Genomic DNA, 23,116 nt, shown 5'->3' on the forward strand with positions numbered 1-23,116 from the left:
AGACTATATGCAATATTATCTGCCTGTGCCTTCCAGTCGACCATACAATCACTGATAATATGAAGAGGCATCATCCACTTCCTTAGGACAGCATCAAACCCTGTCCTGCCAAAGCAGCTCAACCCTGACCATTCCAATCATCTTATTTCAAATTAGCCTGGGGGACACATCTACACAATCAAAATGACTGCAACAGAGAGGGTGAGAGCTGTACACAAAATTATCCTGGTTATTACTATTCAGTTGGAGGGTGGGAAATATCCTCTTCTTGCACCTCTTTCTGATCTCATTATATTAATCTGAGATCAAGATTTTGGAGTATAAACTCAAACATTTCCAAAACAAAATTGGTTGAGCATAAAAAGAGTGATATATATATATATATATACACACACATATATATATACATATATATATACATATCTATATACACACATACATATATATATATATATATATGGAGAGATACAAAGACTCTGCTTAAAACAAAAGAATTTGTCTGTTTTGTAGATTTAACAAGCCAAGAAAACAATTAAAACTTCACAGTCTCTTTGAAGCATCAACAACCTGTTACTGGAAGCTTCAGAACACAGGTGGGCTTGAAAACCAAAATTGTTGAGACAGTTCCCTCAAAATTGCCATAGATGGTTCAATAAAAGCTACATTCCACTCAAATATTAAACACATTCATTCTAATAGCTTCAGCATGGCACCAAGAGGGGTTTTGGTTTTGGTTTGTGGTTGTGTTGAGGTTTTTTCCAGAAAAGAACCCAGCTCTGGGAAGTGGTCCCTGCTGTGGGGTACCACTGTGGGAAAGGATTATAGGCAACTTTCTGTTTGCAGCAGAAATCAACTCCTTGGAGAAATCCCAGCCAAAAGCCTTTGCCAGCTGCAGAGGAGTTTTCCCAAAGGACTGGATGCTGAGCAATTATCACCAACCCCCCTCTAAATGCCATCTGCAAGCAGGTCAATAATCCCATGAGTACTTCAGAACTTGCAGCTAGATTGTACAGCAAAACCCTCCAATTTAGTGAAGAATTAAGGTTTCAAGGCACTTTACAAATGTTTTGGGTTTTTTTAAGGAGAAAAAGCACCAGAGATTAAGAATCAATAAAGCACAAGTTGAGGGCTGTACTTCAGATCACATCACGTGAAACAAATTAATGTTTTCATCTATTTGATCTTTCCCTCAAACGCAGCAGGTTATTACCAACTTGGTCAAATGAGCAGCAAGACCAGAAAAAGCCTCTTTGATGTTCATCCAAGGAATATGAGGGGGCCAAGGATGATTCCAGTACTGACATGGCCACCCAATTCTCACTTCAGGAGGGTACAGCTCATGTTAAAGCAATTTTCACTTGTCACATGGGCACAATGCTTTTAAATAACAGATAATCCTAATTAACTATCACCATATATGCCATATGAAAAAGTAGATGTAAATAGGTGTAACCCAGCTGGTGGGAAGGGAATCAGCTATAAAAGAAATCATTAACACAAGTGTCACCATTCATTTACTTAAACAATACAAAATACCTTACAGGTCTGTTTTAATCACATTGACACACACAAGCACAGCTCAAAACTTCTGTTTACTTTTTATCCACCACAAAAATCAGTGGAGGGCTTGTGTCTTGGATTTTCACTTTTACTTCAGTCAAAGCACGTGAGTTGGAGCAAACACTTCCTCAAAAGCACAACTTGGAAGTGCAGCAACCCCCTTTTTCTCCTGGCAGAACTCCCACTTCTCAATTTTACATGAGATAAGGATTTTAAAAGGTGAGCTTTCACCTCCTTGTGCAAATTAATTTCTCCCTTGTGCAGCCAAAGCCTTGGGAGGTGCAGTGGCAGAGCCCTGTGTGCCAGTCCTGATGTCCCCAGGACTCTTAATAAAATGATTTCTAGGCACTGCAGAAACTCATCAGAAGTGTTTAGTCATATAATTATTACATCAGAAGATAATTTTGAGAGAAACAGATGACTGGGAGCTGGATGCAGTCAAGCCTTAATGCACATGGAATTATGAGAAGTCCTCTGAGACCATCAAGTCCATTTTCCCAGCACTGCCCCATGTCCCCAAGTGCCACAACCACACAACTTTCAAATCCCTTCCAGGATCCCTCCAGCACCTCCCTGAGCAGCCCCTTCCAAAGCCTGAAATCCTCCCAGTGAAGAAATTGTTCTTAACACCCACCTAAACCTTCCCCCAGCACAAGTTCACCTCCAAATTATAGGTTTAATACCAATTCCTACAAAATAAGCTTTGATGTTAGATTGAAAAAGCAATGTTTCCACCACAATTTCATTCACTCACTTTAACTACTCTGTCAATTTTAAATTAGCCTTATTTGTCCCTTCTCTTCCAGCTTTTTCAGGCAGTTCAGTAACCAATAAAATCCAGCAGAAACAAGTGTAATTTTACAGAACAAGCTCATGCTTGAAGTAAGAGTTGAGCAGGGATGCAACAGAGGCCAAGCTGGCAGTGCAGGAAAATCTCACGGCGCTGTTTTTGCAAACATGAACTTCCTGTGAGCTGTTCTGTGCCCAAAAACCACCAGTTCAGATGTCCAGAGAGGCAAGACTTCCCTTTCTTTTGGATGTCAGCTCTTGGCCTCAGGAATCCACACACGCTCCCTGCCCCCTCCAGCTTCCTGGAACATTGCTGCACATGAAAACATCACACAAATCTGTTCCCTGGATGACAACACTGAGCTAAGACCTAACCCAGAAATTTTCATTCTCAGAATTTTATGGTTCAGTGTGACACCTCAGCCAAGGGAGCCATTCCTGCTTGCTGTGTGTCCCTCCCACACATCCTAATCTGAATTTTCCCCACCCCAAGTGGTTTATACAGAATTAATACAATGCCAGGAAAGATATGGAGAAGGAAAGGCACAGCAATCAGCTTTCACCCATCTTCAAAGACAATAATATTTCTCCCTTTAAATTGCTTTGCTGTCAAATAGCAACCGTACCACAGCATGCAAATGGTTCAGTGAGCCCAATATTCCATTTCTGGTGGTGCCCAACAGCTGAGACTCCCCAGCCAAGTGCAGGAACAGCTGGGGACACAGATGCCTGAGATGAGACAGCTCTCCAAGTGGTTCTTCCCTAACATCAGGCAGGATGCTGGGTGATTTTCAAGAGAATGTGGGCATTTCTCCATGACTCTACCAGTAATTGCCTGTTTTCTTGGGAGTGTGGAGTTCTGCAGATTATTTATTATTATTTATTCCATAAATAGCAGTGCCTTCATACATTTGCCTCCTTTTCTGATCCAGTACATCCTTTCCTAGGGTGGAAATGAAGTCTGCACCCCAACACGCTCCTGCTGCCGTGAGTTATTTTTTAAAAGTCAATTTTTCCTGGTTACTCCTACCAGTCAACTTTTCCAGTTCATAGATATCTACATATTTAAGAACATCTATATAATCCTGTCAGCATTTCCCCTCTATGCATCTTGACTCTGTGAGTGAGGCAAAAATTGTAACATACAGAGCACAGGTAGATAGGACCATGATGTGCTCGACTTTTGCCAAACCCCTCTTTAACTGGAATTTTTGCTTATCATTCCACATATATTCCTTGTATAGCTCACTGAAATATATATATTTCAGTATATATATATTATTTTTTTTCCAGTGGTATATATACTTTGTCACATCACAAAGGTATTTTTTTAATTTATCATTGTATTTCCACTCAACGTACATTGAGGATCTTTATAAAGATTTGCTTTTAAGTTATCTGTTTCTGGATTTAAACCAGTTTACTTTTCTATACCCACACAGACAGTTTTTTTTGCTCATCAAGTTGTGGTGCTTGAACTCAATTTGGTTGTTTTTAAAGAGTTCTGGAAATTGAGAAGGGGTCTGTTGTTCTCTTAGGCTTGAGGATTTTTGTAGCCTTGCAGCAGCTGAGCTCAGGGATTTCTGCTTTGATGAGGAACTGGGTGAAGCCCAAGTATATTTTACATAGGAAAGAACATTTTTAGAAGACTCTTCTGCCATTCCAATTCCCGTTTTCTTTCTGAGATGTATGACAGTCCTGAAGAATGTTGTGAGGAGATGGGGCTTGGAGCCCATTTATTTATTTATATATTATATATTTATTTTACCCCAATCAACACACTCCCTTACCTATAATTTTTTACATGAAATCTAACTACGCTCAGTTTTGCCACCTCACCACTCGGGCATTTCCACTCTAAAATTCCCATTTCCCATTATGATTGAGGGAGCTCGAGGTCTCTAACACCCCCCACAGCAAGAGCTGCTAAGTCATGACTTATTTCCAGCTTTTATCAGCTTTAAGGGGAGTTCTGGAGTCACGCTAAGGAGTCACCCACACACCCCAGGCAGGTGAAAGGCGGCTTCACCTTGCTCAGGGCAGACCCAACATTGTGTAACTGCTCGGGCTGTGCCAAGCAGGAGCTTATCCTGCCTCTGCAGCACGGGATTCCTGGCTAACAGAGAGCACAGGGAGCTTGTGTGGGCTTGCAAGAACACCCCATTCCAGTTTTTAGCAACCAATCTGTTTGTTTTTAAATTCGAAGTCACGTGTGTTTGTTACCACTCATCCACTTTGCACTTAACCCTACAAAAAAAGAGTGAACTAATGTTGCTTAGTCCTTGAGACCCTAATTCTTGTCTTCTGGTAACATTTTCTCAGTGTCTAAATCTTTGCCAGGACTCTGTCTGAATTGCCCCTAATCTTCATTTCTTCAAAAGGATTATAAAAGCTTCTTCAGCTTTGTAAGAAGAAGGAAACTTCAGTCCAAAGACAAATTCCGGGAAGTTTTAACACACTGGGCTGTTCATTTTAACCCAATCGCTGCCTGAAGTCCATCATCCACCTGAAATCAACAATTCATGGTTTGGGTTGGAAGCTTAAAGCTCATCCCATTCCAACCCCCTGCCATGGTCCATTTTCCACCATCCAAGCTCCAAGCCCCATCTCCTCACAACATTCTTCAGGACTGTCATACATCTCAGAAAGAAAACGGGAATTGGAATGGCAGAAGAGTCTTCTAAAAATCTTCTTTCCCATGTAAAATATACTTGGGCTTCACCCAGTTCCTCATCAAAGCAGAAATCACTGAGCTCAGCTGCTGCAAGGCTACAAAAATCCTCAAGCCTAAGAGAACAACAGACCCCTTCTCAATTTCCAGAACTCTTTAAAAACAACCAAATTGAGTTCAAGCACCACAACTTGATGAGCAAAAAAAACTGTCTGTGTGGGTATAGAAAAGTAAACTGGTTTAAATCCAGAAACAGATAACTTAAAAGCAAATCTTTATAAAGATCCTCAATTACTGAATTATCTACTACAAAGCACTAATTATAAAGACATTGCAATAGCTGAAGAGGAAAAACCCAGCCTGGTTTAACACACTTGTCAGCTCCAGTTAGCTGCACTCATTCCTTGGAAGAGTTTTTTTTACCCTGTGCCAGTCTTTGGAATCTCTCTGTTCTGCAAAACAAGAGGGAAAGCAGCTAGAAACCACAGACTACAACAAAAGTACAGTGAAGTCAGCACTTGTTTCATTTTTAAGCATTTTTTTCTTAATAAAAAGGCTCAGAGGTGGTTTGCTGGGCAGATTTAATGAATGCTTTGCTTTACAAATACCATGGCTGATTCACGGGGCTGTGCCAGACTGATATACCACTGATCTCTGAGCTCATATCAGTTACACATCAATTACAGTTATGTCTGCAAGACAGAATAGACCTCCTTTGTCTGATCTGTCAAAAAAAAAAAAAAAAAAATTCAATCTTTTTAACAGGTCTTGTATGGGAGATGCAAAATTAGCACATAAGCAAATTGATAGTTAAAAAAAAATAAAGAAAAATAATAATAAAAAAAAAAGGCTACAAAGGAACCTGGAGTAATTAGAGTCAATTTGGAGATTTTCCAAAAAATTAATTCCCATAAACATTCCAATTGTTGCTCAGGACTTCTCTACCCACTTCAATCACTGTGAGTTCACACCCTCTTCCAAGCCCCAGCCACCGAGTGAGAATGTTGTGAGTAATCTTTGCAGCACAGAGTAAATCCTGAGTTGATAAAGGAACTTCAGCCTTGACCTTTGCAAGGGGGAGAGCAGAGGGAGCAGACAGCTCAGGAAGGCAAACAAAAGAGGGGACAAGTCATGCTAATGATATTATCCATCCACAGAGAATCCCTGGAGCTTCTCACATCCTTGAGGGGAGGTTTTGATTTACAGAGGTCATTTGGGGAAATTTGTGACAGAACTCAAAGATCTGTCACAATTAATTTTATGAAGGCAGCTAAAGAAAAGGGCGACTGTTTCCACACTCTGTAATTTTAATTTTAACATGAGAAACCACCACCCAACCCAAGCCACCCCCCAAAAGCCCAAGGTTAACAGCAAAGCCTGCCCAGCCTGAAGGTCATCCCATGGATTTTAAAATTGATCTTTTGTACGTGATCAGGTTACTGAAACCTGCACAACAACATTAAGGATTGCTCAATAAAATAACTGCTGCCTCTCTCCAGCTCAGGAGAGGTCATTTCTTGGTTAAGGAATAACAGGAGAATACCAGATTTTTTTCAGCCATATGAAAAGAGACTTCTTTTACGAGCCAGTGTTTTACATGTACTTATTAATCCTCAAGTCTCTAGAGAAGTGTATAAATAATATATTCAGTTTGTAGACGCAAGAAAAAGTGAGGTCCATGAGTTATCACTGGATTTCCAAAACATTCCTTAATTTTTAATGCCAAGTTTGAAACAGCTACAGACACTTTTCTGAAGACTTGAGAACATTTCAGTGGCAATTACACAGAAAACTTGCCCTATGCAACAGTCAGGTCCCACACACCTCAAATTGGGGGATTTATTTGCTTCTCCCCATCTCCCAGGCTTGGTTTCTTCCAGAGAGGATGGAAGTGGGGGAAAAAAATAAAAAAGCTTAAATCCAAAAGTCATGGGTTGTTTTTCCAAATGTCACTCCCTGCCAGAGCAAGGCTGACTCATGACAAGTGGGGATGTGACAGCACAGAGCTCTGTTTCTAAAATTCTTTTCCCAGTTCCTAAATTTGTCCTGGCATCTCAATGATAAAAGCAGCAAAGCTCTGGAGGTTTTCAAACCTTGGTCTGCTTTGCAAGCACCTGAACTGTGTATTTACAATATCAATTACTTCTCTTTTCCTTGTTTAGTTAAAAGGTTTACCAGAATTCCTTTAGCTCACTTGAGACACCAGAAAACTCTGAAATCCAAGGGAATTGATTTTGCAACAGAAGGCAAAGTAGTTGATGGCGAATTTGGAAACGGAAGCAGAACCTGAGCATAAATTAAGCCCCAGACTTAGAAAAACTGCAACTACAAAACTGCAACCTTTTCCTTGAGCTGATATTTAAGATTCCTTTGATGGAGCTGCAGAAGCCAAGACAATTCAGCAGCAGCCTCTCAAGGGTGTAACCTGTTCCAAAAAGACCCTGTTCCAAACCCTCCTCGCTCCAGCTTGTGTTTTTCATATCTGTTGTCTCACCGTGTGCAGGCAAACCCACAGTGCAGTTTAATGGGCCTCCACTTTCCCCTCTCCTATTAAATCACCCCATATAAATTTCCTATGCTTCCTGCTTAGATTAGCAATGGCCATTTGTGAGGATGCAAATGAAGCATTCTTCGCTCTGGCGCTGGATTCTCACACTGAGCTCACCACCTTGTCTGGGACCTCAAGCCACTGCCAACCCAGCCCTCCCCTGCCAAGGGACACGATTTGCATGATGTGTGGCTGCCCCATGAATGTTTTTAAACACATATTAGGGACTATAAACCAGGCATTTCATTGCCATTTTTTAGAGAAACTACGAGTAACTTTTTTTATCCAGCTGTGGCTGACTTGGCTTCTGAGAATCTCAATTTCCTGCCATTTTTAAAGGCTCAAATCAATGTAGGGTTTTGGCAGCTGAACAATGCACATGTTTCTGGAGGAGAAGGATATTGACACAAACAAAAACACCCCCACACACACAGCCTGTTTGGTTTTAAGTAGCTTATTAAAGCTCCAGTCCCACTCTCTGTAATAAATCTCTCTCAGCTAATGACAATGGAAGGTAGATATTGCACCTGATGATCTCTTTGCTTCTCCATTTACTACCACTTGGGTTTGAAGAGTTGAAATTATCAGAGATCAGTTAATGAAAACTGACCCCTGATACACAGCTCAGCGTCACATGAGAATTTAAACAAAGCTTTTCTATGTGTTTAACTGATTTTTTTCTCCTGTTACCCTTAAGACCTCTTCCTTTTCCCCCCACCCCAGAAAACAGATGATTGACTGCAGACATCCAGCAACAGGTTTTGCCTTTTCCTGCACCATTATTTTGTTTCATGCATGTATTTTCTCATTTCCTCCCCTTGCATCAAGCAATAAATTAAACAGTCACAAGCTTAACTCTATCATTTACTACATGACTCTTCAGTTTCACAGTAATTTAATAGATTAATGGCAATTCCGACACAAACTGGTCCCTACCCTCAGCCACTTCTCCACGGATTTTTGGTGCATGGAATTCCTCACTGTCAAGAAACCACTAGAGCTACATCAGAATGTTCCCATTCACCTTCTTACACCATGACCCATTATAAGAAAACAACTGTGAAAATTAATTTAATTCCAAAATGACAAACTGCGCTCTGCTCAAATTGTTTTGCAGATTTACATTTCTCCTGTCCCATAGCAGCACACAAGAAAAAAAAATGAATGTTTGTGGACTCATTAACCACTAACAGAACAGGAAGAAAATGCTCAAGGTTTTCAAAGCAACTTCACAGCCTGGTAAAAATCAGCCTTATTTTATGGATGATGGCAATTACACTACAGAAAGAATATATATAATTTTTTAACTAAAAGCCTTCTATCAAGGCCTACATATCCGAGTTGTTAGACTCATATTTAATTTATGCAGCCTGACCTTCCCAATTCAAAAATCTTACCTGGCATCTCCTTTTGAAAGGTTGGTGTTTACGGGGTGAAGAATAACCTTGTTTGCATCCACATCCACCACACATTTTGTATGCAGATCAAGCTCTATAAAGAAATGAGAGAGTGTCAAGTGCTGCTCCTAAAGCACTGGGATTATATACACCATTACTTTCTCCAGACACCAAATTTATTCATGCAGTCTGACAGCCACCCATCAGCCAGAGAATAGAAACAGGACTTTTGCCAAATTCCACTTCTAGGGATATTCTGACAGGATGGATTCTGTCCAGCTTTAAAGCAAGAACTCTTTTCAAAGCAAGAAAAAGCATTTGGGTTTAACTGAAGGACAATCCACATATACAAGGGCAGTATGAAATTTCTTCTGGGGGAAAAGGACCATTTAGGCTTGGTACCACTTTGACAGCTCTTCTTATTGCTCCCTCAATGCCTCACAGGGAAAGCTGCCCCTGCCATCTGCAGCACATTTTCCCCGGCCACTGCTGTGATACGGTGCCAGCTGTCAGTCCTGGGGCACCTGCTCGCAGAAATTCAAGTCCCATCAAAAATAATTTAGGTGCAAGCACGTAGAAAAGGGCTTGTCCTTCCCCCACAGGCTCCCGGCAAGTCCAGCTCTCCCAAGTGACGCCAAGCAGTGGGATGTGGACTATGAGTAATGAGGATATTTGGAGTGTGTGAGAATTCTCGGCCATAGAGGCGGGGAAAGCAAAATAAAAGCTTCAGATAACACTGACAGCAGTCCAAGGTACCCACCCAGTGACAAATGGAGTTAGGTATGGGATAAAGCACACAGCTTGCACACAAAGTCACTGCTATAGGATGTGAGGCCTGAACACAAACATATCCCTGCATGGTGACATTAACCCTGGAAAGTGATTCCAGACACTGATTCTGATGGCCATGACACACTGTTCACATCCAAAATCACTGCTAGACACCCAGGACATAGAGCCTGGACACAAACACATCCCTGTATGGTGACATTAAGCCTGGAAAGTGATTCCAGACACTGATTCTGATGGCCATGACACACTGTTCACATCCAAAAATCACTGCTAGACACCCAGGACATAGAGCCTGGACACAAACACATCCCTGTATGGTGACATTAAGCCTGGAAAGTGATTCCAGACACTGATTCTGATGGCCATGACACTCAATCACTGTTAGACACCCAAGACATAGAGCCTGGACACAAACACATCCCTGAGCAGTGACATTAACCCTGGAAAGGGCTCCCAAGTGCAATTCTGCTGGCCATGACACACTGTTCACACCCAAAAATCACTGTTAGACACCCAGGACATGGAGCCTGGACATAAACACATCCCTGAGCAGTGACATTAACCCTGGAAAGTGATTCCAGACACTGATTCTGATGGCCATGACACGCTGTTCACACCCAAAATCACTGCTACAGACACCCAGGACATAGAGCCTGGACACAAACACATCCCTGCACAGTGACATTAACCCTGGAAAAAGCTCCCAAGTGCAATTCTGATGGCCATGACACACTGTTCACACCCAAAAATCACTGCTAGACACCCAGGACATAGAGCCTGGACACAAACACATCCCTGCATGGTGACATTAACCCTGGAAAAAGCTCCCAAGTGCAATTCTGATGGCCATGACACACTGTTCACACCCAAAAATCACTGCTAGACACCCAGGACATAGAGCCTGGACACAAACACATCCCTGTATGGTGACATTAAGCCTGGAAAGTGATTCCAGACACTGATTCTGATGGCCATGACACTCTGCTCACACCCAAAATCACTACAGACACCCAGGACATGGAGCCTGGACACAAACACATCCCTGAGCAGTGACATTAACCCTGGAAAGGGCTCCCAAGTGCAATTCTGATGGCCATGACACACTGTTCACACCCAAAAATCACTGTTAGACACCCAGGACATGGAGCCTGGACACAAACACATCCCTGAGCAGTGACATTAACCCTGGAAAGGGCTCCCAAGTGCAATTCTGATGGCCATGACACACTGTTCACACCCAAAAATCACTGTTAGACACCCAGGACATGGAGCCTGGACACAAACACATCCCTGAGCAGTGACATTAACCCTGGAAAGGGCTCCCAAGTGCAATTCTGATGGCCATGACACACTGTTCACACCCAAAAATCACTGTTAGACACCCAGGACATGGAGCCTGGACACAAACACATCCCTGAGCAGTGACATTAACCCTGGAAAGGGCTCCCAAGTGCAATTCTGATGGCCATGACACACTGTTCACACCCAAAAATCACTGTTAGACACCCAGGACATGGAGCCTGGACATAAACACATCCCTGAGCAGTGACATTAACCCTGGAAAAAGCTCCCAAGTGCAATTCTGATGGCCATGACACACTGTTCACACCCAAAATCACTGCTAGACACCCAGGACATGGAGCCTGGACACAAACACATCCCTGTATGGTGACATTAACCCTGGAAAAAGCTCCCAGCCGCTGATTCCGATGGCCATGACACACTGCTCACACCCTCCCACACCGGGATGACGAGGGGCTACGCTGAATAACCTCCACACAGGGTTCAGCACCTCAGCTGAATCACCCAAATACGCTCGTGTCTAATCATGTTAATTATAATCCTCATCCTCCTTCATCTCTGCTCTTTCCTCCTCAGTCACCTGTACTTGCTCTTTCACCTCACAGCACCTTATAAACTCAGTCTGGAAATCTCTCAGGCAGAGACCACATTGCAATAAGAGATCTTATTGCACAGCATGTTGCAGACTTCTCCCTCCTGATAAGTGACACAATAATGTTCCATGAACATTTTTGGAAAGTAATATTACAGTCTTTTTGCTACCTGACAAAGCAAGAAAGCCAAAGCTCGAGAGGATTGGCCAAAGCAGGCAGTCACATGAAACTGAAATTTTCCTGTGCAGAACTGCTCCTCTGTTATTACACTGTGAATCTGCAGGAGGAAGAGCCAGACGAGTTCCAGAAGCCAGTGTTTATTTTAATTTCTCCCCACACCCTGAAAGCCAATTTACCTACCATTAATATGCAACACATGCTTGCTCAGATGAAACCACGGTCTTCGTACATCCCATATCCGACAAGGCACTTTATCTTGGTCTGGCTGGTTAGTGATTAACATGCTCTGTATTGCACTGACCTGCTTTTCCCAGCTCCTCAGGAAGGGTTTTACCTGCCTCATGCAAAGCATAAGGTCTGCAAGCAGCATGGTTTCTGGCACGTTTTTTAATGCAGCTCTTGAGAGAGAACACCCATGGCAGGCTTTGCATCCATGACTGCCCAGTGAACTCCACGTTACCAGCGCTCATTAAACCTCTCTTTGTCAAATGAAAAAGCACACAGTCAGGATAAGAGACTCCCTTAAAGCCAAATGTCCTCACAAAAAAAAAAAAAAAGGTTCAAAGCCAATTTGTCCTGTGCAACACACCTTGTTTGACTATCACCCTCACACAGGTAATGTTAAAACCCCTCACCTTGGTGTGCTGCACGCTTTTGGAAGATGTGGTGAGCCAAACTAGCAGCTATTTCCAAACAGAGAGGTTTCAGTCCTTCCCTCCTGTGCCTGTTGCTCACCTTCTGCCACTACCATGCTCAGCACATCCTCTGTAAGTCATCTCATATCACTTCAACAGCAGAAAACTACCCAGCATGGAAAATGGATGTATCCAGACCCTATGGAAAGCTCCAGCAGCCCACTGAAAGGCTGGCCATGCAAACAGGTGGGGAGACCTGTGCAGAGGGAAGAGAGGAGCTGGGAGAGATCCTGTCCCAGCAGAGATGAACTGCTCCACCAGTTCATGGTGTCACATGAAACAAACCCCTAAGAAACAGCTACACTGAGCCTCTAAGCTGGGTCTGGATCCAGACAGCCTTAAGGCTGCTTATCCCAGTTACCTTGGCCAGAGGCTCGCATGGAAACTCTCCTTTCAGCTGAAGAAACAGTTTAAATCCTGTTTGAACAGCACATCACTCACTTTCTTCAAATTCTGGCTCCATTACATTCTTTGGCAAATTTCTGAATTCTTTAATGCTTCCTGTACACTGAGAGATGAATCTTACATTAGCCACTGCTGAAACTTATATCATCATCATTTCCACCTCATTAAAATTTTAATATCATTGAAGCAGGTTGGCCTTATAGTCAAATTATCTGCCTGCTCTTTTGGATATGATCACACAAGGACTCCACCCTTACTTTTACTAGTTTCAGTGTCTCCCAGGTGAGCTGGGTACTTGCTGCTCCTGAACAGCAAGAAAAAATTGGGATGCACCAAGATAAGATCATAAGGATGCACATCCAAACACACCAATTAATTTGTCCTGTAGTAAGGACTCGCTTGTCAAAGTTTGGTATAATTTTCTTCAACTGTTCAGGAGTGGTTTTTTTCCGGCAGCATGAAATTCAGAAATTAAAGATGAAATTAAAAGATGACAGAAGTGGCTCACTGTCAAACTTTGGAGATTCATCCCAAATTTTGCACCTCAAACAAAATCTCGCCTATTATTATTGCTAACCTGCTTCTGCCTTCAGTCATTACCGAGCAAACACAATCAACTACTCATTTGCTTCATCAAATCAAGAAACTAATCAGCTAATTCCTCTTTGAAGAATTAAAACTCAAACGTTCAACATCAAGAACCATTTATTGCAGAGAACGAAAATCTCTTTCACAGCTTCAGAGCAAGAGAGCTGTGATATCCATAATGAAAGGGTAACACGTTATCTGAGTCACTTCTCCACATTTACATTTCACAGCTGTAGAAGTGTTAAGCAAAGCTGGGCTGAGTGCAAGAATAATTGTTAAGTGTTGTGTCCAAGCTGATCACAGAGAGTTCCTTGGATGAGTTTTTATTTTACTTGTGAAACTGGAAGGTGGGGGTTGAAGGAAGTCACTCTCCTTCCCCTTTCCCTTGATTTTTCAACTCCTCACAAGACTTTTCTAAAACAGGAATTCAGTGTAGATCATAGCTGAAACCACACTTGCATAAATCCCAAATTACTACTTTAATTTAATTTAAAAATTATTACATTTTATCAAATGCCTTTGATAAAAGCATTGTGAAAATAAGTCACTCCCCATATACGCTTTGGGCTTTTTCACAAAAATTCAGTGAATTTCAAACAGGGTGGAAAAGCCAGAAAGGAAGAGAGAGCTGGAAAAGCAAAGCCAGGAACAGCCTAGCACTGCAAGGAACAGTGGATTGAGTGGGCACTGGCCCATTCCCACCACAGGGAAGAATTTCCAATCCCTCTGTACAGCAGTCACCCTGCCAGGTAATCATCAACTCACCACAGCAGATTTTCCACAACAGGGTTAGGAAACACTGGCTAAGGTGCCACTTGAAATTGTATTAATCAGGTTTGGGGCAGAGACAAGGAGTGTGTGTGAATCCTGGAGGAAGGGCAGAGAGGGGGATGTTTTCACCTCTGGGAAATTTCTGTCTTTGCTTATGGATCAGGCAGGGAGCTGTTTTCATGGACTGGCTTCAACTACTGACAGCAGAGGTTGGGTAATGTTGTACCCAGCTCTAGAGGCTGCCTGGGGTGGCACAACACAAACACCTGAACTGGCACAGTGGTGACACTGCAGCTTCCTCAGCCACCACCCTAAAAACCATCCCACTTCAGGTCACTGCATTTCAGACCCAAACAAAATGATCCTAAGAGATGGCTTTTGCAGGGCAGCTTGAAATAATCTTAAAATGAACAATGATACAGCAAATAAGGGGGTATGCAAGGTTTTAAACTAATGGTTGGGGGGGCATGGTGTAGAAAGAGCTTTTAGTACCACAGCCAGGGTAGATGAAAGGTCTGTTACAAATTATGCCACCCTCCATATTTTCCACTTTACATTCCCTATTTTTTCACACTGTATAAGATGGCAGCAGCCTTCCAGGGCTTAAAAGTGCTACAAGAGAGCTGGAGAAGGGCTTGGGACAAGGGACGGAGGGACAGGACACAGGGAATGGCTTCCCACTGCCAGATGGCAGGGATGGATGGGATATTGGGAAGGAATTGTTCCCTGGGAGGGTGGGGAGGCCCTGGCACAGGGATCACAGGGAGCTGTGGCTGCCCCTGGATCCCTGGAAGTGTCCAAGGCCAGGCTGGATGAGGCTGGGAACAACCTGGGATAGTGTCCATGTCCCTGCCCATGGCAGGGGTGGAATGGGATGAGCTTTAAGGTCCCCTGCAACCCAAACCATTTCATGATTCTATGAATTAAGGGAAAGCACTTCCCAATTAATCAAAAGCTTCAATTGCCATTTAAGCTTTTCCATTAGATGTCAATTTAAGAAATTAGTTTATGAAAGTTGACAATTTTCCAGCTCTTTCAAATACCATTTGATCCTGAGCCCCACTGAAACAGAGCCATGAACCTGGTGCTATGAGGTTGAATAAAAGCTGTCTCAGATTCCTCCTGGTCCCACTCAGATTTAGGGCAGCTGTACCTTCAGTGACACCTCAGGACCCTTTGGAGATGTGCTTCAAGCTTCCACAGAGTCACTGGGAACCAGAACAACTGGCCTTGCAGAGCTTCACAAAAGCTGGCAAAGCCAACTGAAGTATAACAAATAAAATGTGAAAGGTTTAAAGTGCCTCTCCTAAGCTCATAAGCCAAAATTGGCCCCAAATACAAAAGCTAAAATAATCTCCTGTGAAGACAGACGATAGAAATTTTATATTTTAAATTGCCAGTAGATTTTCAGGAGATTAACATTCCCGTGGAGGTTAGACCTGGAATGTTGTGGCCTGAGCCGTCAAGTTGCATTGGATAAGAAATTACAATTGGTTTTTCATTACCTTTCTTGGTCTGGAAAAGCATATAGCAAAACCACTGAGCAATGTTTAAACGGTAACTTAAAATATTTGTTTATCACACAAATCAACTATAAACAATGAGAGGTTGTTGTTTGGGGTTTTCTCTTGTTTTTTTTGATTGAAAAAGAAATGTGAAAACCAGTTCAAAGACAACAAGTCCTCAAGTTTCCCCGACAATATTTGTTTCCCTAGGGTGACTTTTCTCTTTGCCCTTTGCTATGTAGGAGCCAACACAAATAAAGGCAAAACTAACTGAGGAGATGAGTGAATGTGAAAATAACTTCCATCTACATGATAATGCCGAGGGCTTATACGGAAAAAAAGAGCGTAAAAGGACTTTTACAGCATTGATTACAAGACTTAGTGATAAATTCTGACAAAAATACAGTAATTTGACTTATACTTCACATCTACCAACATGAAGGCACCCTTCAAGCTTCTCTTGTTACATGAACTGCTCAAATGTAAGTCATTAAATTTTCAGTTTGCAGCAATTAAAGGTCATTAAATATGTAGGAGTGCATCTGGAAGGGCGAATGATGCTCTCAAAGCTTGTCCATGAGGGGAAAGTCAACTCGAACTCAGGAGCACATGGAACAGGCAAGGTGCCCCCTCATGTTAATTCCATGTGGTCCAAATGCTAAAAAATGTGTTCTATCCTGTGCTGCTTCATTTTCTGCGAGGAAAGAGCTTCCCAAACAGCTTTACTAAAGGAACTTCATGTATCAGGACATGGACCTTGCTCACAGCCAGTTCTGCTGCTGCCAACATCTCTGTGCTCGTGGGGACTGAGTAAATAAATCAGTGTGGGGATCTGGTGAGCTCCAAGGAGGTTCAACACTCTGGAGTTAACAACATGAAATTCCTGAGTTTTCTCTGCCACCAAGCACCCAAAAGCCAAGGCAGAGCTATTCCAGGTGTATCTGATCTTCAGGAGGAGCAGCCAACCTGAAACCAGAGCAGCAAGGGAACCTCACCCTGCACTTGGAGCTCAGAAGGTGCAATTAGCACTAAAATTGCTTTGTGGCATCCACATTGGATGTCTGGGAGTAAGGCTGGAAGCACCTCAGGAGCTCTTAAAATACAATTGCCTCACAAGATGAAACATTAACTCTGCATCCTTTACCCATTTGGCACCTTATCTCAAGGTTAATCCTGCTCCTAGCCCAAACACTATTTTATAGCTTATCAACCATCACCAGGAAATATTCCAAACGCCAGGAACTCGTGCAGGACAAGGATAATGGTGAAGAAAAGCCTTGTGGTTTGCACCTTGCCATCAGGATACAAGAGATTTTCACGCCCTCCAATGCTGTAATTAACCTTATAAACCCGCTTGCACAAACTCCAGTTTACACATAAATTGTCTCTGTTGTAATCTCCATGGGAAAACAAACAGAGGAGCACAGGAACAACCCCCACCTCCTCACCTCAAACCCCAAAAACATTTCAAGTAGCTGGAAATGAAACCTCAAAGAAGTGTAGGAGGACATAAAATTACCACCTGACACAGTGATCAGGAGCTTGTACAGGCACAGAAGCAAATTCCTTCCTCACAAGCACTGGAAACAGAATCTTTATCATCAAAGCACGAGAAGATCCCTGTTTGAACACTGATCATCTGGATAAATATTTAGTAATATAAATAAATAAATATATCAATATATACCAATAATATCAACATAAGAGATACCTGGATCTGTACTGATAGGCAATTCAGGTATTTTAACTGGAGCTGCAGGTCTTACAGTTCTAGAATAGTTTAATCCAGATATTTAAACTGGAGCTGCAGATCTTACACTACAATTCTACAACAGTTTAATCTGGCAGCATTGCCAGAATACAGGCAGGTGCTTTCCTGCCTTTCTTGATCAAAAAGTGTTGACCCAAGTGAGATGCAGCAGTTTGGACTGGCTTAAGTGTCATCAGCCACATCCTTGAGCATAAGTCATGTTCTTTTAAAATGGAACAACTTTTATCAGTATTATTTAACACAACACTGAACTGATTCAAAAGCACAAGGAAACACAATGACTTAATATACTTATGTACTGCCTGTTCCCAAACATCACCTCAAAACAAAGCATTCAGTCAGAAAAATCTTAATTAAAAAGCCTTCAGCTGTCATTTGCTTTGTTTCATGGAATGGCTTGAGATTTGCATTTACCTGAAATATGATGAATATCTGCTAAGAGAAGTCAAACACGACACTCATAAAAGGAAATCCATTACAACTCTTAAATAAAACAGCAAAAGAACTTCCTGATTGTTATCAAACCCCCATTTGAATAACGCAGTGCACTAGGAAATACTTTAGTGAATTACAGAAGCAAGAAAATAAAAGACCAAGAGCCTTATCTAACAAAGCAATACTGAATTATTTTATTCATAAAAGCCTGTTATGCGAGATCCCAGTTTGCAAAGTAGAAGGGATGTAAAAAGATGCCTCAGTTGCCACCCAGGAGAGCCTCCAACTTCAGACGTGGCGCTGCGAACGTGTGGACACAGCAGCATTTTTATAAAAGCAAAGCCTCCACACAGGCTTGGTAGGATTGAGGGCTAATTTGAAGATCCAAAATAAAGTAGCCTGGAAAAAAGCCCTCAAACAATTAGAATTACAATTAGAAATGCTTCCCCTCACTAAAAATTAGAGCTATAAACTGAATTTATGGATTACCACTCTGCATGAGAATGAGGCAGGACCCTCAATCCAAACACCTTGAAATGTGAGTGCTATAAATAACCAATTATTTGATACACAAACCCCTTCCACATGCAGGCAAGGAACCCATTACACTTTTATGAGCTGTAAAAACTCCAAACAGTTAAGCACACCACTTTTATTAACCTAATAAACTCTCGCCTTAAGAAATTCATAACTCAAACACCAAAGACAACCACCACCACCACAAATAAACACCGAGAATATTTCAAAGCTTAACTTTCCACAGTCTCAGCCATCTGACAGGTTTGCAATGTTAAGCCCTTCGGTGCAGAGGGAAGGAAAGAACATTACTCGTGATCCTGAAGAAAACAAATACTTGCTTCAGGTCCAGAGCCCCAGAACTCCACACAAATCCTGCTCAGAACAAAACATGTATGAAAGAGCTTGCAGGAAAGCTGCCTCCTGCCTCAAAGCTTAATAAAAAAAAAGCAAGGCCACAGAAGTTTTACAAATGGATGACTCTTCAGAAAATCAGTTGCATAAATACTTAAATTTAACATTAAATAGTTAAGAAAAATTGTATCCTTGGTATCTCTGTTTGTTTCTATAAGTTCAAGGTGCATCAGAAGCACCATAGGGAGGTATCAGTTGTTTAGACCTGACCAAAACATCGGGACTGTGACAAATAATCTGCTGGGAAAAAAAACAATTCCAGGACATTTTGTTTGAGGGAGAAAAAGACCTGGATCTTCTAAGCTAGACTTAAATGGATTTAGGCATCACTCACAAATAACAGGATGTTTAATAGCAGCAAACTGCCAAGAGTGGGGGGTTCAGACCCCCCTTCTTTCTGATGAGCATCAAGGACTCAAACTCAAATGTCCCTCAGTCCTGGACGAGCCTCCTGAGGAGTCATCCTCTCCATAACATTTTTAAGTTTATACAGAATAAAAGACAAACAGAAGCTGGACTTGTGGATCCCTTTCAACTCAGGAGAGTCTATGAAAGACAGTGACAACATATAATCTAGATTTCTTCTAGATTCCTTTACTTCCCCCCACTACTTCCCCATAGTTCCTGGCTGGAAAGGGAACAGTTCCTGGCTGGAAAAGGACATGTGGACAAACTCAGGGCTGAATAGACCTAGGATATATGTGGGAGGGAGAGGTACATTAGTCACCCTGGGAGATTCCAAACTGCACTGATCGAGGCCCTGTGCAACCTCATCTCATCTGACATGCTCCAGAGGTCCCTTCCAACCTGAATTATTGTCTAATCCCAGGGGTGAGGAACACCAAGCAGTCAGGAGACGTCTGGGGCACAGCCAAGGAAATGACCTATGTCAGGAAAGGGACATGAGCAAGAGGAAAGCCCAAATCTGTCACCGACACCAGGCACCACCTTTCAGCTCCTCTCCCAGCTCCCACCAATTCCATCTCCTCCAACCAATTCTCTGTAAGGATGGATTCTCCTCAGTTTTTGAGAGCTGGCACCTGAAGTTTAACAAAATGCAGCTTTTGGTCAAAATATCCTCAATTTCCCTAAATCATCAGACTGTAAAGACATCAACATCATCTCTTGTTCTGGAAGTGGGACTCAGGGGCTCTTGTGAACTCAGTGAACATTTCCCTGCTGGCATTTTACAGGTGTAGAATCACTGCATCCAATACTTTAACCCTTTCTCTTTTTTATAGGAAGGAATTAAAAAGATATTGTATGTCAGATCATGCAGATGATAAAAGGCTTCCCTTCTCCTTCCTTTTTTTTGCTTCAACTGCTAAGCTGACTTCACTGGATTCATTTTCCACAAAAGGAATTATTGGCATACTCCTGTGAGAATGTGAGATAAAAAAAAAAAGCCACCCTACACTTTCTTGGATTTCTGCCTTCTTCACCTTCCCATTCCCTGGTTGAAGCTGCCTTTTCATATTTGCTTCCTCATCATCCAGATCAAGTTTTTCTAATTAAGACAAGTCATAAACATTTAAACAGCTGCCCGGACCACGGTCTGATTAACATAACCCTTAGGCAAGTTTCGCTGAGGGGGAAAAAAAAGCCAACAACAACTCAAAAACAACAACAAAAAAAATCCCTCTTGTCAATTCTCGCTTCCTCTTCTGTATTTTCTTGCCTGTTTTTTGTCCTTGTGTCGCTGTCATCTGCTTAACAGCGTCCCGCTCAAGCACCGAGGGCTGGAGAGCAGCGGGGTGAATTAGCACAGGGCAAAATGCAGAAAAAGAAGCGTTTTCCCCCAAAAGCGCCAAGCAGGAAGAAGGAAGGGCTCTCGCAGCAGGAAGCGGCTGTGAAGCAGGTGCAAGAGGTGTGCACAGGGCTGTTCCCCGGGGGAGCGGGCAGGGTAAAATAAAACCATAAACCCGGGCAGCTTTAGGAAAAGGGACATCGGGAGAAGGGGGGGAGGTGAGCACGGCGCGGCTGCGGCCGCAAACCCGCCTGTGCCCATCCGGGCTGTGTTTATTCCTGATAAATCATTAAGCACACACGGACACGCACCGATTCACCCGCAGCGGGGCACACCTGTCCCGACGGACACCTGTCCCCAAGGACCGGCACCCCGCGCCGCTCCCGGCAAGGACAGGAGAGGAGGGTGCTGAAGGAAGAAAGGGGAGTCTCACCTCGCCGGTTCATGGGGCGGACACGCACCGCCACCTTCACTTTGGAGTCCCCCATCCTGCCGCTCCAGCTTTCCCGGCTCCCTCGTCCCTGCCCGGCTTCCGTCTGCCGAGGGAGAGCCGGAGCGGGGAGGAGCGCCGGGGAGGGAGGCGCCGCGCCGGGCCAATGCCGGCCGGACTACAACTCCCAGCGTGCATCGCGAAGCAACACGCCCCCATCGGCTCCCGGCGGGATGCCGCGATGCACGCTGGGAGATGCAGTCCTTTCCGCTGCCCTCAGGTAACGAAGCAGGCTGGCTGATTCACGGAATTAATCAGTGTGGAAAAGACCTCCGGGACCATCGAGCCCAACCTGTGATCCATCACTACCTTGTCACAAGACCAGAGCACTGAGCGCTATGTTCAGGTGTTTCTTGGACTCCTCCAGGGATGCGGACTCCAAACCTTCCTGGGCAGCCCCTTCCAGTGTCTAAACCCAGAATCACAGAATTGGTCAATTGAAAGGTGACCACAGCGGCTCTTCTGGTCCTCTGCTCAAGCAGGGTCATCCCAGAACACATGGCACAGGGTTGCATCCAGACAGTCCTGGAATATCTCCAGTGAGGGAAACTCCCACCCTTTCTGGTCAAGCTGATCCAGTGCTTGGTCACTGCACGGGAAAAAACCTCTTCCTCATGTTGACATGTGGAACTTCTGGGCACCAGTTTTTCTGTGAAGAAATTCTTCCTAATGACCAACCTGGCACAGCTTGAGGCTGTTCCCCCTCATCCTGTCCCTGTTCCCTGGGAGCACAGCCTGACCCCCCTGGCTGTCCCCTCCTGTCAGGGAGTTGTGCAGAGCCAGAAGGGCCCCCCTGAGCCTCCTTTTCTCCAGGCTGAGCCCCTTTCCCAGCTCCCTCAGCCTCTCCTGGTGCTCCAGCCCCTTCCCCAGCTCCATTCCATGCCCTGGACACTCTCCAGCCCCTCAGTGTCCATACTGAAGTGAGGGACCCAGGCACTGTATGCTCAGATGGGGAGTCTTTCAGAATAGAAGATTCTGGGGCGTGCAGCCAAAATGGCATTTATAGAGCAGAGGGAGCTCAGGGTCACCCCAGACCCTGCCATTCCACCCGTGGGTGGCTGCAAGGGAAGCCCATCACATCCCAGTCCCCTCATTTTTGGGAAATACTGAGGAATTTCATATTGAGCAGACAACAGCATCGCCACTGGAACTCACACACCTCACCTTGGCATTTACTCTGCGTTCCATGGGGCTTCTGTCTGTTAGAAATCGCTCCATAAGTCTCATCATGTTAAAGATTACAGAATCACCGAATGGTTTGGGTTGGAGGGGACATTAAAAGCTCATGTCAGTCCAACCCCGACCCCTTCCACTATCCCAGGTTGCTCCATCCAGCCTGGCCTTGGACACTTCCAGGGATCCAGGGGCAGCCACAGCTTCTCTGGGCACCCTGTGCCAGGGCCTCCCCACCCTCCCGGCCAAAAATTCCTTCCCAATATCCCATCCATCCCTGCCCTCTGGCAGTGGGAAGCCATTCCCTGTGTCCTGTCCCTCCATCCCTTGTCCCCAGTCCCTCTCCAGCTCTCCTGGAGCCCCTTTAGGCCCTGGAAGGGGCTCTGAGCTCTCCCTGGATCCTTCTCTTCTCCAGGTGAGCACCCCCAGCTCTCCCAGCCTGGCTCCAGAGCAGAGGGGCTCCAGCCCCTGGAACATCTCCATGGCCTCCTCTGGCTTTACTCCAACAGCTCCACGTCTTTCCTGTGCTGAGGATCCCAGAGAACCATCGTGAGCCATAACCCAATGTAAGACCATGGGTCCAGGTCCTGTCTGGCTCTGGTTTCACAGAGCAACCCCTGAGGGTCCAGTGTCATTCGCTCAGTGAAGGCAGCTCAGCTCAGCCTGAACAATATCACAATTTATCCTCATTAGACCTCTCAGCTGCTCAACCACAGCCACCTATTGCAAAGACTGAGAACGAAACTATAATGCAAAGATGCAAAAAAACCCCCA

General features: G+C 43.9%; 1 protein-coding gene across 4 annotated transcripts in view; it reads right to left on the reverse strand.

Annotated features, from left to right (window-relative positions):
• KIF13B (kinesin family member 13B) overlaps positions 1 to 21,210 on the reverse strand; it is a 120,112-nt gene extending 98,902 nt beyond the window's left edge. For 3 of the 4 annotated variants that reach the window (XM_058834563.1, XM_058834564.1, XM_058834562.1), the window contains exons 1-2: positions 21,113 to 21,210; positions 8,966 to 9,059 (exon numbers count right to left, since the gene is read on the reverse strand). In XM_058834563.1, coding sequence (XP_058690546.1) covers positions 8,966 to 9,059; positions 21,113 to 21,167 — 149 coding nt within the window. In that variant the 5' untranslated portion in view covers positions 21,168 to 21,210. Of the gene's footprint in view, positions 1 to 8,965; positions 9,060 to 21,112 lie in introns of those variants that run through there. The other variant, XM_058834565.1, reaches the window with a different exon arrangement.
• Positions 21,211 to 23,116: the final 1,906 nt, after the last annotated feature.

The sequence above is a fragment of the Poecile atricapillus genome, chromosome 3 (assembly GCF_030490865.1).
Source record: "Poecile atricapillus isolate bPoeAtr1 chromosome 3, bPoeAtr1.hap1, whole genome shotgun sequence".
Classification (NCBI taxonomy): Eukaryota; Metazoa; Chordata; class Aves; order Passeriformes; family Paridae; genus Poecile; species Poecile atricapillus.